Raw genomic sequence first — 15,941 nt, 5'->3', positions numbered from 1 at the left:
TGCTATTTATCTATCTATCTTCCTGATCTCTGAGGAGGCAGCAGGAAGATGCTGGGAATAAAATCTTACAAGGAATGTATCCGAATTTCCTTGCAAAATACCCTCAGGTGGCATTTCCAATGCTTTAATTTTTTCAAAACTACATGATGCTTGTGGAGCAACCAATCTGAAAAGTATGGCTGTGCCATAATTTGTTTAATCCATTGTGAGCTGGGCTGTTTTGGTCTGAGAAATGTGTGGAAATGAACAGGCATGGTTTGGATATGTTGTTGCCATCTGCATTTAAAATAATGGATTTAAAATAGACTTGAAGAAGTGTTTAATACAGGCTTAAAGAGATGTTTTTATATGTACCTCACTGGTAAAGTTCACTGAAATGTCAATGTACAGGTTTCTTCAGGGGGAATTACTAAGAAATTCCTTAAAAAATGTAGAATTTTTTAGCTAATATAAGTTTAATTGTGCTTGGGGTTTTTTTTTAACATTATGCTATTTGTGCAGATATTGTTGGCTTTGCATCTGGAACTTGTCCAATTTCTAGCAGATGCTTTTTCAATTCCATTTTTCTTTTCCTGAGACAATGTACTTATTTCACAGGGAACCTATAGGCATATCTCATCCCACCTTAGCTGTGCCAATAGTTCTTGGATCAAAAATGAGCTGCTCAGAAGTTTAGTGGGTCACCTGGATCCTAGTGTGCCATAATCACAACATTCCTGCCTGTTCTTATTCATTGGTTTAGGGACCAGGAGTCTTTCCTTGGCCCAGTATTTTTTGGAGAGAGGCTAAACAAGGGCAAAAAGATTTTATTTTAAGACAAAAGAAAATGATGTATTCATATTCAGCCACCAAACCCTGCTTAGAGAGCACCTGAGGAGGAGAACCTGCACACATGAGTGTAGTGAGACTTTAGACTGTAAATGAGTTTTAAAACTTGATGGGAGGACTGAACCTGTTCTGGCTTCACTGCTGGTTCAGCCCTGACCTGAGTGCAGGTGCCATGAAGCAGGTAGGGATTGTCATGTCCTGATGGGTACTGGACAGTACCTCCAAGCTGTAGGTGTGAGGTTTTCATCTTGTGCAGTGCAGCTTGGTTTGTGCTTTTGCTGCAGTGTTCGCAGCAGACTGCTGTGAATGCCAGCTGCATGTGGAGGGAGAGAAGGGAGCTGTGCAAAAAAATCAGTGTATTATGCTTCTGTCCAATATTTACTGTTTTGTCAAGGCTTGAAGGACAAAACCAGTCTCTCCATTTCCATTCTTCTGAAGATTCGTGGGACTGTCCAATACTGTTGGTGTCAATAAGTAAATAGGCAACCCTGAATAACCAACACTTGAGCTTTACTTGTAACTATGACGACTGTGTCCTTGACAACTTAAGTACAATCCTGGAGTTTTCAATTACATCCTGTTCTACACAAAGCCATTAAGATTATTAGAGGCATAAACAGCCTGTCAGTTTGTGATTTTTGGCAAAATCCACGTAGGTGGTAGATAAACGTTTCCATGTGCAGTGCGTTCCTGGTGTTGCTGGTGGGAATTGCCTTGGTGAGCTCTGCAGGCACAGGCTCCCCAGGCCTTGGGGACAGCCACACTTTGCTCTTTCTCAGCTGCTGCCCATGGAATTGGGACATGTAATTGTTGAGTTTCAAAGCGCTCAGGGATCTCTTTTGGCTGAGTCCTGCAGAGCCAGCTCACCTCTTCCAGAGTGTCCATCTCTGTCCTGACCCTGCTGGTGGGCTCCATGGTGTGGGGTGCCTGTAGCCACCTTCACTTTTGGAGCACAAGGCTGTGGCCTTTAGTTGACCAAGGTGGGGGATGAGCAGCTCCTTTTTCTTTGTTGTGCCCTCTCACGGGGATGCTGCCAGGTACTGCTCTTCTCGAAGTTGAGGCTTCCAGCTCTAGTTTGTGATGGGTTTGTAGAAACACCTGATGAAAAAATCTAATGCCAGCCTCTTATGAACACCAGATGTAAATTTTCTTGCAACTTCCTCTTAACAGGACTTTTCAATTCTATTCTATTTCATTTGAGATAGCTTTTGCCTAGCTATGACTGAATTTCTAAATTCTTGGTGTTATTCTTACAGACTTCTCATGCAAATGCTGTTTTCAGCTAATCAAATTTGTTTCAGAACTATACTTTGGGATAAAACCCCAGTTGAAGTGAAAGGACCTATTGTGTTTCATTATGTGTACTCAGGCTTTCATAAATGCATAATCTGAACTCCTAACTCTGCTCCTGGGACCAAGAGAACTGCAGTTAAATGCATCTCTGTGCTACCAGGCCTCTTTATTTACATTGTTGTTGACTACGTTGAAGTGGCTAAAGCAGCAAGTCAGGATTTCTAACGTCACCCTGTGCTCTGTCAATAACTGCTGAACTCATTCAGTGGTTTCCTGCTTTGATCTGCTGGATGTGGACTCCCCAAAGGAGGGTGGGGCTGTGAATTTTCAAATAGGAAGTGCTGTGTTCTTTAGATGTTTTTAGGCGGATACCATGATGGCATTGCATTGTCTGATTCTTCCTCAAATGCAGAATAAGGAAGGACATGATTTTATTTAACAGATGACAGCCTTGACTGTCCTCTACCTTGTCCATACTTACATTTCTTTGTGAAATTGTGGGGCTGTTCCAGACTCTGGGATCTCCTTGAGATGTTCATAGAAGTAAAATACCTGAGCTAAATCACCGATGTCATTAAAGATGTTCATGAGCACTACAAACCAGGAGATTTGCACCCCTTTAACAAGTCCAGGATGGACCTGGGTCCTGCCTGACTTTTCAGCATTGTCCTTTTTAGTCTCAGGGACCACAGCTGACTTGGCTCCCCAGTTTGCAGTTCCTTCCGCTGTTAAAAGGCAGATGCAGAGGCAGCAGTGTCCCAGCACTCTGAGCTGTGAAATAAAGAGCCTCGCTGGGGCTCCCTCCTTGCAGGCTGTGTGTGCCAGCTCACCTGGGGGTGCCAGGGCAGGCTGCCTGTGGGAAGGGAGGGTTGGCATTGGGGCACAGTGCTGGTGCTGCCCTGAGCTCGAGGGAGGGACAGGGCTCTGCAGCCCCTGTGCAGCTCTGTGTGTGAGTCTAGTGCTGGCTTCACATCCAGGTAGATCCAAGCAAACAGGACTAAGAGATAGAGATACTTGAAATTTCACAATTAGCACTTAGCTCGACTCTACCCTTGCTGTGCAGCCTAGAAAAGTCAAGGAAAGAAAACCTTGCCTTTAGGTCCCTCCCTGCTCCCCAAATCCACTTTTTGTGGAAGCCTTGTGAAGTAAATGCCCAATGCAGCTTGTGCTGCTGTTTCTAAACCACTTAATTGTTCCTGATTAAATGGGTTTGGAGCAGCTGAGGGACAGATGAATGTGCCCCCATGAATTTCAAACAGGTTTCTGTGTCTTTGACAGAGTTGCAAGAAAGAGATGCAAATTTGCAGAGCTGACTTCTCCTAAATTTGCCGAGCTGACTTGTCATCCATCCTGCTGGGTCTCAGTTTTGCCTTTACCTTTGCAGCTCCTCAGAGGATGTTTTCCAGGGCAGCTTCTGTGAGCACGACAATGTCGTGCTGCATTAGCTTCTCTGCTAGCAAGTGAGATTGCTGCACAAACTCCTAGTTTGTCTATTTTCACTCTTGTTTCTGGATCAAGCCCCCTCTTTCTGAAACTTTTTCCAGGGTTTCCTCCCCTAGAAATGCAATTTTGTTTGCTCATGGAAACAATACTTCTTTCTGTGTTCTCAGGAGGCTGCTGCTGCTGAATGGCTGTTGTCCCTAGTAGCTAGTTGTGTCTGTCAGAAATAATCTCTTGGTACAGAAATTTAGCAGCAGCTGTTTAAAAAAAATGCATCCAATTTCACAGCATGCATTTCAAAAATCCCCATATCCTTATGTTCTATGTGTCTGATAAACTGGACTGAGCTTCCTCTTTGAAAATGAAAATAATTTTTCTTACTAGAAGAATGTGGCTGTGACTTAAACACATGCAGTGGCAAACAGAGTTTATGTAATGCAGAATTACAGACAAAATTATGCAAATGTATTTGGAAAATTAAGGTACTGAGATTCACTTCAGAATAGCAGTTCTGTGGAGTCATCTGCACTAACGGCCTGTTCCAGCTCAGACAGTTGCCAGTAGAGGAAAAATATCTAGGGAAGATTTATGAATCTTTTTCTGGAAGGGTGTCACATCTTTATGGTCTGATGGTCCTTCCCATCCCCTTTCCTGTCAGATCTCTGGAATTGGTGGCTGTATTTTGCCTGGATTTCAGGATTTTGTGTGTCCGCAGTGGCTCTGGAGCAGTGGTGATGGAGCGTGGCATCGCTGCAGCTCTGACATGTGCAGGAGAGCTGATTCCTGCTGGATTGCAAACTCTGCTGCTGCTGGCACTGCTGGATCAGGCTGGGCGGGTAGGAATCCATCAGGAGATGGGTTATGGTGGCAAAATTCAATTGGTTATTGTGATAACCAAATAATGCATGCTTAGAGTAAGATGCCAATCAGATCAGCTGATCTCCTGTGAGAGCTGTGTGCATAATGGAGATGGAAAAGACGCTGGGTTTAGTTATTCTCACATCTGATATTACATGATTTAATCTGACTCTGGACTAGAAAATGGTAAAACTTTTTATATAAGAACTGTCAAGGAAAATTAGGGCTAAGCTACTTTATTTTTAAGCCTCATGCAATAATTTTTTTTCTACAAGTAGTTCAGAAAGCCAATATCATTTCCAATTATATTTTTCAGTCTCTAATGAATGCTGTAGTTTAGCTATGAAAGGACTTGAGATAAACAGTAAATGTAATTAGAAATAAATAACATTCTGCAGGCAGACATAGGTGTGGTTCACCTAGGGAAGGAAGAAGGGAGAGCTGGACACTGGTGGGCACAGCTGTGGAGTGTGACTGGAAGGTGAGTTTGATCTGTATGTGAAGAGGCATCTCATCCTTGTGGAGAAGCAAAGTTGGGCAGCTGGCAGCAAAACCCCCGTGGGAGATGACTGAAGGGCATGAGAACAAGGAGTGAACCTTGGTGGGTTGTTAAGTATGTTTGCACTGCTCCTTATGTGAGCTCCTGCAAAGCTGTGTCCACCTTTGAACAGCTTCCTAAAGACTCTGAAAAAGTAATACTTTGCAGAGCAAACTTAGGGAGGGAATTGGAGATTGGAGAAGTATAGACCAGATAAACAGCTCTGAGCAGAGGACATCAATCGAGGTGCTGGGCATTTTCTTACTGACTTAGACTGACATTGGTTTGTGTTAGAGGGTGGTCATGAGATAAGAAATCCGTGTGTTGGGATATTTCTTCACACATTGATTATGCAAAAGCTAGCACAAGTAGAGAAAGAAGCTAAGAGAGAAAACATAATGATGAATTTAACCAATCTTGTCTTATAAGTGAAGTTATTCTTTTCTGAAAACAAAATTAAGTAGTTCCCTCTGCACTTGTGACCCAAAGCCTTAGGAAGCTGATCTTGCTTTTCCAGCATGTGCACAAGTGTTGTGCAAGTGTTTGCTCACTTTGGCACATTGCAAACTACCTTGAATTTTAACTTCAACTAAGTGAAACCAAGTCCTATGTCAATTCTCTGGGGAGGCACAGGGAATTGGTTTTGTTCCTGAGTCTTAATAGGTCAATGAATTTATATGTCTCTGTAGGAAGAAGTTTTTTGTCTTCTTTTATATGTTTTGAAAAAGCTCAAGTGTGAAGGAGAACAAACAGTATTTAGCATAAAGACAGTATAGAAAGTAAATATCTGGTATTTTACTTATGGATAAGAGATACTTGCTATCAAGGTAGCAATAGTTAAACTACTTCCTTGCATCTAGTCATGAACATCTGCTGGCATGTTTTATTGATGGCATGGGACTGATGGAAGCTGTAAACTGTGAGCTCTTTCTGCTGGAAGATCAGCTCTACTCTGAGTGTATTTGTTAAATAGAATTTTTTCCAGGTTTATGGATAATAGTGACACTTTGTTTGGACTGCAAGCCTCAGTCCTCTGCTGCTCCATGGTCTACATCCAGCAAGGTGCAAATCCAGGCAAAGGGCTCCAGTGTCCTATACAGAACACAGGGGGCCATGATGATAAGTGTGAAGTTTGAATTTAACCTGTGTCCTGGATAATAATTCAGTGACCTGTTTTATCTATTCCTGACTTGCAGCCACGCTTTCTGCACAAGTGATCCAGAGTGAAAAGGGAGTCATGTTATCTGTCATACTTGACTTGACTTTCCAAGGTCATTTTTATGTAACCAGCTGAGGCAGAACCATGGAATGGCTGAGGTTGGGAGGGAGCTGAGGGGTGTCTGGTCCAGCCTTCTGCTCAAGCAGTGACACCTGAAGCAGTCTGCTCTGGACCATTGGGCTTGTGGATATCTCCAGGCATGGTGATTCCATGTCCTCTCTGGGCAACCTGCCTGGGGTTTTCCTGTGTTTAGGTGGAGCTCAGAGTATTTTAGTTTGTGCCCATTGCCCTTATCCCATCACTGGACACCTCTGAGAAACCCCTGTCTCCTTCTTTGCTCACTGCCATCAAAGTATTTAGTGCACATTGATGGGATGAAACCTGAGCCTTCTTCAGGCTGGACAATCTCAGCTCTCACATTCTCTCTTCACAGACTTGTGATTAATGGGTAAAAAACTGTTTTTCAGGGGATTGAGTTTCTTTTATTTCCTAATGCTTGTCCTGCTGTCTTTTTTATTAGATGAGACTTTTTTCATAAACTTAGGTCAAATCAAAAACAACAGCTTGGCTTGAGAAACTGACTAGAAACCCCTTTTTAAAAGTTCAGCATAGTCTACATATATAGAGAAAGTAGAGAGGAAGAGCAAGGGAAGATAGGTACTGACCTTTACCCCCTGGCCCTGCTGAAGCTGGGACATGCAGCTTTAACCTGGAAGTCATTTGCCTTAGCAGGACCAACGAAGAATCAGATGTGGGGCTCAATCCTGAGGCTGCTCTGAACATCAGCATTAATCCATCAAACCAAGCTCTCAGTGTCTTTGGATGGAAATTAATGAAAGGGGGAGTTGAAATGAAGAGCACAGTAATAGTGGCTGCATCTCTAGGGACATAAATAAGTGTTTGCTTTTCTTTTTTTTTTTCCTTTCTTTTCTTTTTTCCAGAACAAGAAAGAAATCTCTCAAGATTGAGTCTTTTTCAGTAAAGATAAAATGGCGTCAATGTTGCTTAGTCGACAGCTGACCTGTTGCCTGCAGCAAAACTCCAGACTGCTGGTATTTGGTAAGTGTTTCCTTGCATTTACCTCCTTCATATTTAGCGTTTTCCTTGCATTTTCCTGCTTTGTATTTGGTGTTAAACTTATGCAGGTGGACAGAAGTCTAATCTGAACATTGCTGGGGTTTGTCCAGTGCGGTTGAGTCTTTCAAAACTTGAGGGATATGATGTTGTGCATATTAGATAACAATGCAGTTGTAGTCCAAAGTGGACCACAATTGTAGTCCAAAGTATATCTGATTTTTTTTCATTCTTCAAACAAGAATGTATCATGGTAATAATTTGCCCTGTAAACATGCTAACTGAAGTAAAGCTCATCAGCCCTTGGAACTCTGCTTTTATTCTCTGGCACTATGTGTTGCAGAAATGAGACAATCATCCATCAAAATAAGCTGGGTTTGCTCTTCTGTGTAGCACAACCTTGCCCATCTTCTCTTGTGAAGAGGTTTTGTGAGAGTGGCATGAAGATGTGACCCTCACTGGTGGTGTGTGTTTCTGCCTTGAGTGAGCTCTAGTATGGAATAAAAACCTGCCACACAGCATCAAGCTGCTTTCTCCTAAGTGTATGACAAGTTTTTGCTTGGCCCTGGCTTGAAATTTAGTGTGTGTGTGTGTATATTAAACCTGCAGTCTCTGTGAAATAGATAAAAAACCTAAATTCCTGTTGTCTATATTGGACAAAGCAGTGTGGACTCTTAAGATCATCCATTCTATATAATGTTACACTAAATACAGTATGGCTGAATGGCTTTTTTTTGTGACTGAGTAAATCTTGCTATTTCTTCTGTCCTTCCACCCTCCTTCTGCAATGCCACTGTGCTCCTTCTGCCACTGCCAGGATAAACCAAGCACACCCTTCCATTTGCTCAGAAACTTAAACATCATTGATTTCCTTTTAAATAATACACTTCGGGGAGCAACTGACCTTTGACTAAAGAACACCAAGTCTGGTCTTATAACTATTAGAAAATATTAGGTCAGTGTTTCAGTGCAGGATGCACTTCTATTTATGGGAGTGACGCACTGATTATCCACCGTGGGCAGGAGCAGGGATCGTTGGGTCGATTGTGGGCAATGGAAAGTGCTTGCAGCAAGCAGGACTGTTAGCTCTCAGTCCTTTGAGCTCAGCTGTCACCTCAGCAGCACTTAATGCTCCCTGTCCCTCCCAGTGTCCTGTACAATTCCATGCTGCTTGCCAAGCACAGAGGGGCAGCTGCACAAACTCCTCTTCCTTTCTCACCATCAGTTAGGGAGTGTAGTTCCTCATAAGAAAGGAAGGCAGCTCTGGACTCCATTAATCCATCCTTGCTTCCAGGAAACTTCAAGCCTGCTAAAATACTGAAGCAAATAACAGAGGGCCTTGGCTGCAGGTTGTATAAGACCCGTGGCCTCTGGATCTGAGCACTTGGTGTGAGCAAGCAGAGATCAGGAATGATGGAGCTCCCCAGAGTTCTGTGGCACTGCTGCCTCACAGAACAGGCAGGAGGCTCTGATGGCTGTAGCCAAAGCTGGAGCTCCAGGCCATTTTCCTGAGCCCCAGCTCAGGTTGCAGTGCTGCTGGGCTCTGTTGCTTTTAGGGGAGTGCTGAGGGTGATGTCCAGGAGCTCTCTGCTCCAGAGTGCTTGCCTCCAAGGTATTTTTGAGCACGCAGATTCAGAGATTTACAGGCTAAAAAAGAGACTGACATTACTCCCACAGAAATCCTGCAGCGCCATTTAGGCTGATTTTTTTTTTTTTTAATGGATAATGAAATGACAGGGTTGCCAAGGGGGAATGGAGTCTTAGAGGAGGGAATAGATTGCCTCTTGGTAGGTCTTTGTCTGTGGCCTGTCATGTTTCAGTTGTATGTGTGCATTAAGCAAATCATCCTGTTCCTCTTGAATCTATGACAAATTTATTTACACAAAGAGATTTTATTTATCCTTGACTATTTCTCTAGTCGAAAAATTTTAGTTACTTAACCATTGCATACTGTTCTCCTTACACAATGCTAACCCTTGGCAAGCAAACTAGAAAGGGAAAATGAAAACATTTAAGTTGAACAAAATGCAAAAGCTAAGCAACACTCATGACAGTAATATGCAAGTTAAATCTTATCCAAAAATGTAAGTATCATGCCCTCCTTGAAAATAAGCCCTTAATCAGGTATGCTTTTGTTTTCCTTCTCTGTTTGATCTGCTTGATAGTTTGCTTTCAATGATAAAGTTCACTATAATTTGAAGGGTGGCAGAATGACAATAGAGTAACTAACCTAATCTTCCTTTTACAAAGCCTCCTGCATCCTGCTGTCCCTGGGTGTCAGCCAGGCAGGACCAGGAGAGGATGGTGGAGAAAGGAGGGTGAATTGTGGTGTTAAATCTTACCTGAATTGAGTTCTTTTGCTCCTGTCAGCCTGGTGTGCTGCAAGTTGATCACAACTGGTAGTGTGCATGAAAATGTTTATTCCCTTTGTGCCACCTCTGGTTTTATCAGCTGGGCACTGCAGCAGGAAAGCTGTTCTGGCTCCATGCTTTGGAGGCAGTTGGTTGTTGGCTGGTAGGGCGGTGCCATAGCTATGAGGACAGGCTGGCACTCCAGAGATGTAGTTCAGTTTCCTGCTGATTACCCAAAGGGGTTGAATTTGTCTTTGAATCCTGCACTGAAAGCATGGCAGAAGGTCAGGCTGCTGCCTGAAGGTAGCATCAGTTTGCATTAGTGCACACCCATGCCCTTCTAGGATGCTGATCTGTTCTGCAGCTTCTGCAGCCTCCCCAGGCAATTTGCTTATTGCTGAACTGACCTTACCTTTGAAACTTTTTTCCTAATATTTAGCCTGAGTTTCACAACAGGGAAAAAATCAAGTCCTTACTATTGGTCCTGCCCTCAAAAGACCTGGAGGCTGAATGTTTATTTTTTCTTTGCAGCAGCCTTTTATGTGTTTGATAACTATTGCCTCCCCCAAGACCTCATTTTTTTTCTCTGCTGAATACTGTTTGAGTCTCTCTCAGTTTTTTTCCTCCAGAGTCTGTGCCCTTCCATTGCAGTGCACTAGGCAGACTAACACTTGCTGAGGCTGTACCTCACCTACCTTAGCCTGTTTCCTGTCTCTCTGGAGAGGATAATAATGTTTAGCACCCAGCTGCACTGCAGTAAAGACTGAAAGATGTTCATACTAGTTATTGACTTGTCCCCATCACAGTAATCACAAAGAGCCTGGAAAGCCATGAGAATGATTTATTCTCAGTCACACTTTTTTCTCCAGTATTGATCCTTGCTAAGACTTTTTACTTTTTTTTTATTTGGTTTGTACATTAAGAATCTCCCTAAGGAAATCAGAGAGAACAGCCTGGATTTGTGTGAGGGATGTGTGGCAGAAGCAGAGAACAATCCCCTTCTTGGGATTGAGAGACCTCAGCTTGAGGTCAGCTTCAACTGAAGCCCTGGAAAGTGCAACCTCTCCTGCTCGACTGAGGAGCCTGTACTTTGCTGTCTGATCAAACACTTTCACAAAAAGCTGAGCTATATAAAAACAATCACATAAAGCCTGTTTTTGTAAACAGACCATGGTACAAGGTAGAGTCCAAGCTGGGACTGCTGTTCTCAGTTCCTTGAGTGAATGTGATGTTCCTATCCAGTTTTCTTGTTCCTTCTGTGCCACAAAGGGTGGCTGTAGCAAGGCTGCTGTTTTCCCACGTGAGTGCTCCTTGTGGCTGGTTGTTCCAGAGGTGTCCTGGTGAGCTCTGTAGCTGTTAGGAAGAGGGAAGATGTTAAAACTGGTTCAGATCACAAGAACTACAAGACCAGTGTTTGGATGCTCCTGTAACTCTCGTGAGGAGTTGATTTGGGATTGTGCTGGGATGGTGAAGGGGAACTTCTCTTGTTCATTCTTACAGGAGTTTCCACTTCTTTATGGCCTGTGTAGTATTAGTTTTTTTCTTCATCTTTGGAGAATCCAAAGTGTTATGTGGGAGTGCTGAAACACAGACAATCTCATGTGGAAGAGTTTCTGATCTTGCAGCATAAGCACTCTGTAAATAGCAATCTCAGTTTTCACAATGTTATGCAATAGTGATGTTCATTTCCCAAACATCTCTAGCTAGCCTGGCCTTTTGCCATTCCCTTTCAAAATCTGTTAGTAACAGATTCTACTTGTAACACATAAAAGAGGACTCGGAGGAAATCACAGTCCTCCTGCTTTTGGCTGTCAGGGCCTCCATGCTCTAAAAATTCTGTCTGGAAGGTGCTTTGATCGACACTGTGGAGGGGAAGTTTAAAGCATGCAGGGAGCTTGCCTATCTGCACTCAGGCAGGGCAGCAGTGCTGTGGCACATGGCATGTGCCTCCCTGGGGACTGCAGAACTTCCCCTCTACACCCCTTCACAGGAAGACACTTGTGTTTGAGAGCTCTGGTTATGCCAGCATGGACTTTCATTCCTCTTCTTTTCCTTTTCCTTGGAATCGTTCCTCCTGTTCATGACACCAGTGCCCTTCACTGGAGTTTCTCCCAAGTAATATCCAGTGTTGCACTCAGGAGCTGTGTTAACGTGAGTGTTATTTTTGGTCAAACACATGAGAGGTTCAAGCTCTTTCTAGTCCTGCCTTGATTGTAGCTCTGTTGCCAGAGATAAGCACTCAGCACAGACCTGCCAACAGTGGTGCTCTTTGTGACTAACAGCATCACCAAATTAGCAGGGTGCACTTACATTAATTATGTTGCTATAGCAATGTGGTACTTTGTTAAAATTGCTGACTGGGACTCCTGGTGAGCAATGGGGGCAGTGCAGGGAAGCAAAGTTGGGAAGTGAGCTTTTCTGCCTGCTTGCAAGTGATGACATCCTGTTGGATGGAAAGGAAGGATGTGACAATTTGCTGATGTTATTCAAGTGTTCAGAAAGATGATGTGTGATGAGAGCTTTGAGAAGCCTGCAAGAAAACTAGGATTTAGCTTCTTATGCCCACCTTCTTTAAATGGGATGGGTAGAAAATTCTGTGCAAATTGTTTAGCCTATGTGCTCTCTGAAATGAGGTTCATTAACAGTACCTATGCTTGTGTTTTGACTTTTGCCATGATAAAAAGAGACAGCTTTGTTTACCAGGGGGAAAAAAGGGTGCTGTTCTTGGTCATGTTAACTAAATGTAATTTAAGAGCTTTGGTAATGCTTCCTTAGAGAAGGACACTTGATCAGAGCCCATTAGCTCTACACACTTTTAAGATGAGAGCTGAGATTATGTCATTTGTTCCTGTTCTTAAGATAATACAAAATCCCCTTTTTCTAAGGTAGTTTATTCAGATCTCAACAGAAAATCAAGGGATTACCTTCTATTACAAAGTTAATGCTGTTAGTTCACTGAAGGACTAGCCACCAGGGATTCTCATTTCTTCAAAATACCTTGCTTGGTCATAGTAAGAATCTCAGTTTTTACCTGTCCTATCTCTGCTGTCTTTTTGAGAGGCAAAACCCCAGACCTGGGCCTGCAAATGTCTACAACTCCTAAATATCAAGTTAGAGTGGCCTGAATTACATTGTATCTTGTATCTTCAGAGTTTCTATTGCAGGGTAAGTTGATATTAAAGAGTCAAACAGGAAAAATTTGGGCTGAGTTGCAAAGCTCATTGCGTACCTTCAAGACAGAAATGCCAGCTGAGCAGAGCCTGCTGCAGTTTCCCAGGGGATGAAGCATACAGTGAGTGACCTGATTTATTTGCATTTTCTTGCACCATTAGGAAACTGTGGTGCTGATGCTGGGGGGAAGCAAGAGAGACAGAGCATGGCCTGAAATCCTCCTCCAGGCTAAACAAAGCAGGTATTGATGCAGCCATCCATCACTCTGTCCAAGTGCCTGGAAAAGCCTTTGCAGGAGAGCAGCCACGTCCCAGAGCTGTGCTGTGAGCAGGGCCACAGGCACTGGGGAGCAGGAGGCAGCACCCGTGTCCTGCTGTTCTCCAGGCCTGGAGAACAAAGCGTGGCAGGGGGTGTGGAGAGAAGGGTGCCAGAAAGCCATGAGTGCCCAGGCAGGGGTGCCCAGGCTGCCCTTGGCAGGGCTCTGAAATCCTCTGAGCCTTTGCAGAGTGGCCTGAGCTCCCGTTTGGCCTGCAGAGCAAGGGCAGTGGTGAGGCTGGCAGGAAATGGGCTGTGTGCAGGGGGATGTGGTGGCAGCAGGGCACCAGGCAGGGTGGGGAGGAGGAGGGTGAGGACTGTGCACCCAGGTTAGAGCTCACCTGGCTTAAATCTGCAACTGTGCCAAATGATTCCAGGTATGCTGCTGGATTTCCATGTTTGCTGTTAGTCCCAAAATGTCCTGGATGTTCTGTGCCTCTTGGTGCTTTCCCCTTTGGCATATGAAATAGCACCCGGAGCCTGGGGGGAGGGAGAGAAGGGGGCATGGGAGAAGCAGAAATGTTTGCAGGGAGAGGAGGGGACATGGGAGAAGCAGAAATATTTGCAGGGAGAGGAGGGGACATGGGAGAAGCAGAAATGTTTGCAGCTGGTTTAGTGGAACCTCCATTGGGGAAGGAGTGGGTGCACTAAAACATTAGTTTGGTCTCTTTCCCTTTTAGACTTGGGAGTGTGCCTGCTAAACTTGCAGCCTTATTGCCTATGAATTGTGGAGATTTTGATCTTTAATATGCAGTAGCTTTTTCTCCCTCAGTGGAGCAGTTGCCCCGCAGTCTCAAATTTATACGAATGCTTAACAGAATGACACAAAAATGGTGTTGCTGTAATGAAACCTATTAATAGCTTTGCAGAGAGGCACTGACGCATCTGAATTAAAGCTGGAGAGAATAATCATCTTTGCAGACTAAGTTTTCCCAAGATGAGCAGTGACTTTAAGTGCTCAAAGATGCTTTCAAAGGGCTGTGATTTTCCAGGTACTTTCTTGAAATCAGGCTTGCTTGAGACATCCCAGCTTGGGCTGACACAAGCTGAGGCAAATGTCTGAAGTCACTGCTGGAAATTTCAGCTGAATGGCTTTGCTCGGAGCACTGCTGAGCAGTATCACAGGATACCTTCTGTTTTCCTTGATAAATATTTGGTTTATTTAACAACTGTTACTTCCAAATACAAAACATTTTCAGTACGTTGCTGGAGCAGAGCTCTGGCAGTGAGAGGTGGGTATGGATGGAAGTGCAGAGGTGCTGGTGCTGCCAGGGTTTCCGGTGGCAGTGCTGCCCCCCTGGGATTTCTGTGTGTTTGGCTGCTGGCCTGCCTGCCCAGGCATCTCCCTCCCTGCACCTCTGCCAAACTGGGGTGCAGTTTGTTGGTTTAGCACCTGGCAGCACGGCCCTGGCACAGCAGGGTGTGGTGTGGTACCTTCAGACCCTGCTGCTCCGAGTGCCTCGGGCAAGAGTTGGTGTTGCTTGACTTTCCATGCTGAGCCTGGATCTGAGCTGCAGCTGGTGACAAGGAAAGCTAAGGACCTTCATTTTGGGCCATCCAAATTGCTCCAGCTTAAAAATGCCTGTCACAGATATTAAAAAAAGCTATGCCCTCTTCTTTCGGGTCCGAGTGTGATACCAAGTTAAGAGTATTAAAATCAGTTTATTGTTGATACCATACTGGCTACAGGCTTGCAGATGCTCCATGACAAAAATGTAATTGCCAAGAATGTTGGTTTAGTTCAACATGTAACCACAGCATGCAGAGCAAGCTCACAGTCTCTTGCTGGTCACCTTGGTAGAGTTTGGTGTCTATACTTCCTGTTCTTGCAAATGTATAATCTCTATAGCATCCCATAATCCCCTTAATGGAATATGTGTATGTTTGGAACACATGCTTACCAGAACTGTCTCTGTCAGATGAAGTTTGCCTAAACCCTGTGTTTTAAAACAGTTACTTCAGAAAGGGAAGCCGAGCCTGTTATTGGTGAAGCACAGGAGATTTTTGCCTTTTTGTTTTCATTAAGATGTCAAGTTTATTATGATTCCCTACACACGTGGATAAAACCAGCAAGATCAGAAGGAAAATTGGCATTGATTGGAACTCAGATTTCAGAGCTGCACTGCAAAATGCTGGTTTCGTGTGAGACAAGGCCATTTACCTTTCTGAGACAAATCTTTCCCAAAGAGTGTTCTTTGAGCTATTAAAAAACATCAGACTGGATTTTTCCTATGGACTCCATCAGGCTTTTTGGTTATTACTGATAGTTAACTAAACTATCTCTATGTAGGAGCAGGGAATTTATGGCAAAGGCTTGCACAGGGCATAATGCACAGACTTAACAAAAGAGGAGATGGAGAGAGAGATGTGCTCTCAATCCTGTGCTTTACAGGAGGATGTGCCTCTGTTTCTCTAATTTCCCTATCATTTCCCTTGGAATTTTTTTGGTTTGTTTTTTTAAGCCACCTCACTGGTATTGGTTTTATTTGAAGACTGGTCAAAGCTGAGATACGTAGTTCATTTCAGATAGTTCAATGTAATTGGTCTCATCTGTCAAGTGTTCTCAGGCAAGGTATGGATGTAACTTCTGAGAGGAGAGCACAGAAAATATGGTCTGTACTCAGGTTTTCATTATTTCTCACAGGACACAGGTATATCAGTCAAGCTGCAGCTAAAATTGATGTGGATTTTGATTATGATGGACCTCTGATGAAGACAGAAGTTCCTGGACCACGATCTAGAGTAAGTTTCCAAACTGTAGTAGCTTGGGGTTTTTTTATCTTTAGCTGTGTCTGACTTGCTAGAAAACAGATTTCATTTCAAACCTTAAATCTGATATGAGTAAACATAATTC

The 15,941-nt window shown here is 43.7% G+C and overlaps 1 protein-coding gene across 4 annotated transcripts in view; it reads left to right on the top strand.

Annotated features, from left to right (window-relative positions):
• The window catches only part of ABAT (4-aminobutyrate aminotransferase), a 48,377-nt gene that overhangs the window by 14,300 nt on the left and 18,136 nt on the right, over positions 1-15,941 (top strand). For all 4 annotated transcript variants that reach the window (XM_014894511.2, XM_014894518.2, XM_088174469.1 and 1 more), the window contains exons 2-3: positions 7,118-7,235; positions 15,732-15,829. In XM_014894511.2, coding sequence (XP_014749997.1) covers positions 7,166-7,235; positions 15,732-15,829 — 168 coding nt within the window. In that variant the 5' untranslated portion in view covers positions 7,118-7,165. The remainder of the gene's footprint in view (positions 1-7,117; positions 7,236-15,731; positions 15,830-15,941) is intronic.

Source organism: Sturnus vulgaris, chromosome 16 (assembly GCF_052056855.1).
Source record: "Sturnus vulgaris isolate bStuVul1 chromosome 16, bStuVul1.hap1, whole genome shotgun sequence".
NCBI lineage: Eukaryota > Metazoa > Chordata > Aves > Passeriformes > Sturnidae > Sturnus > Sturnus vulgaris.
This window is presented reverse-complemented; position numbering and strand designations above follow the sequence as displayed.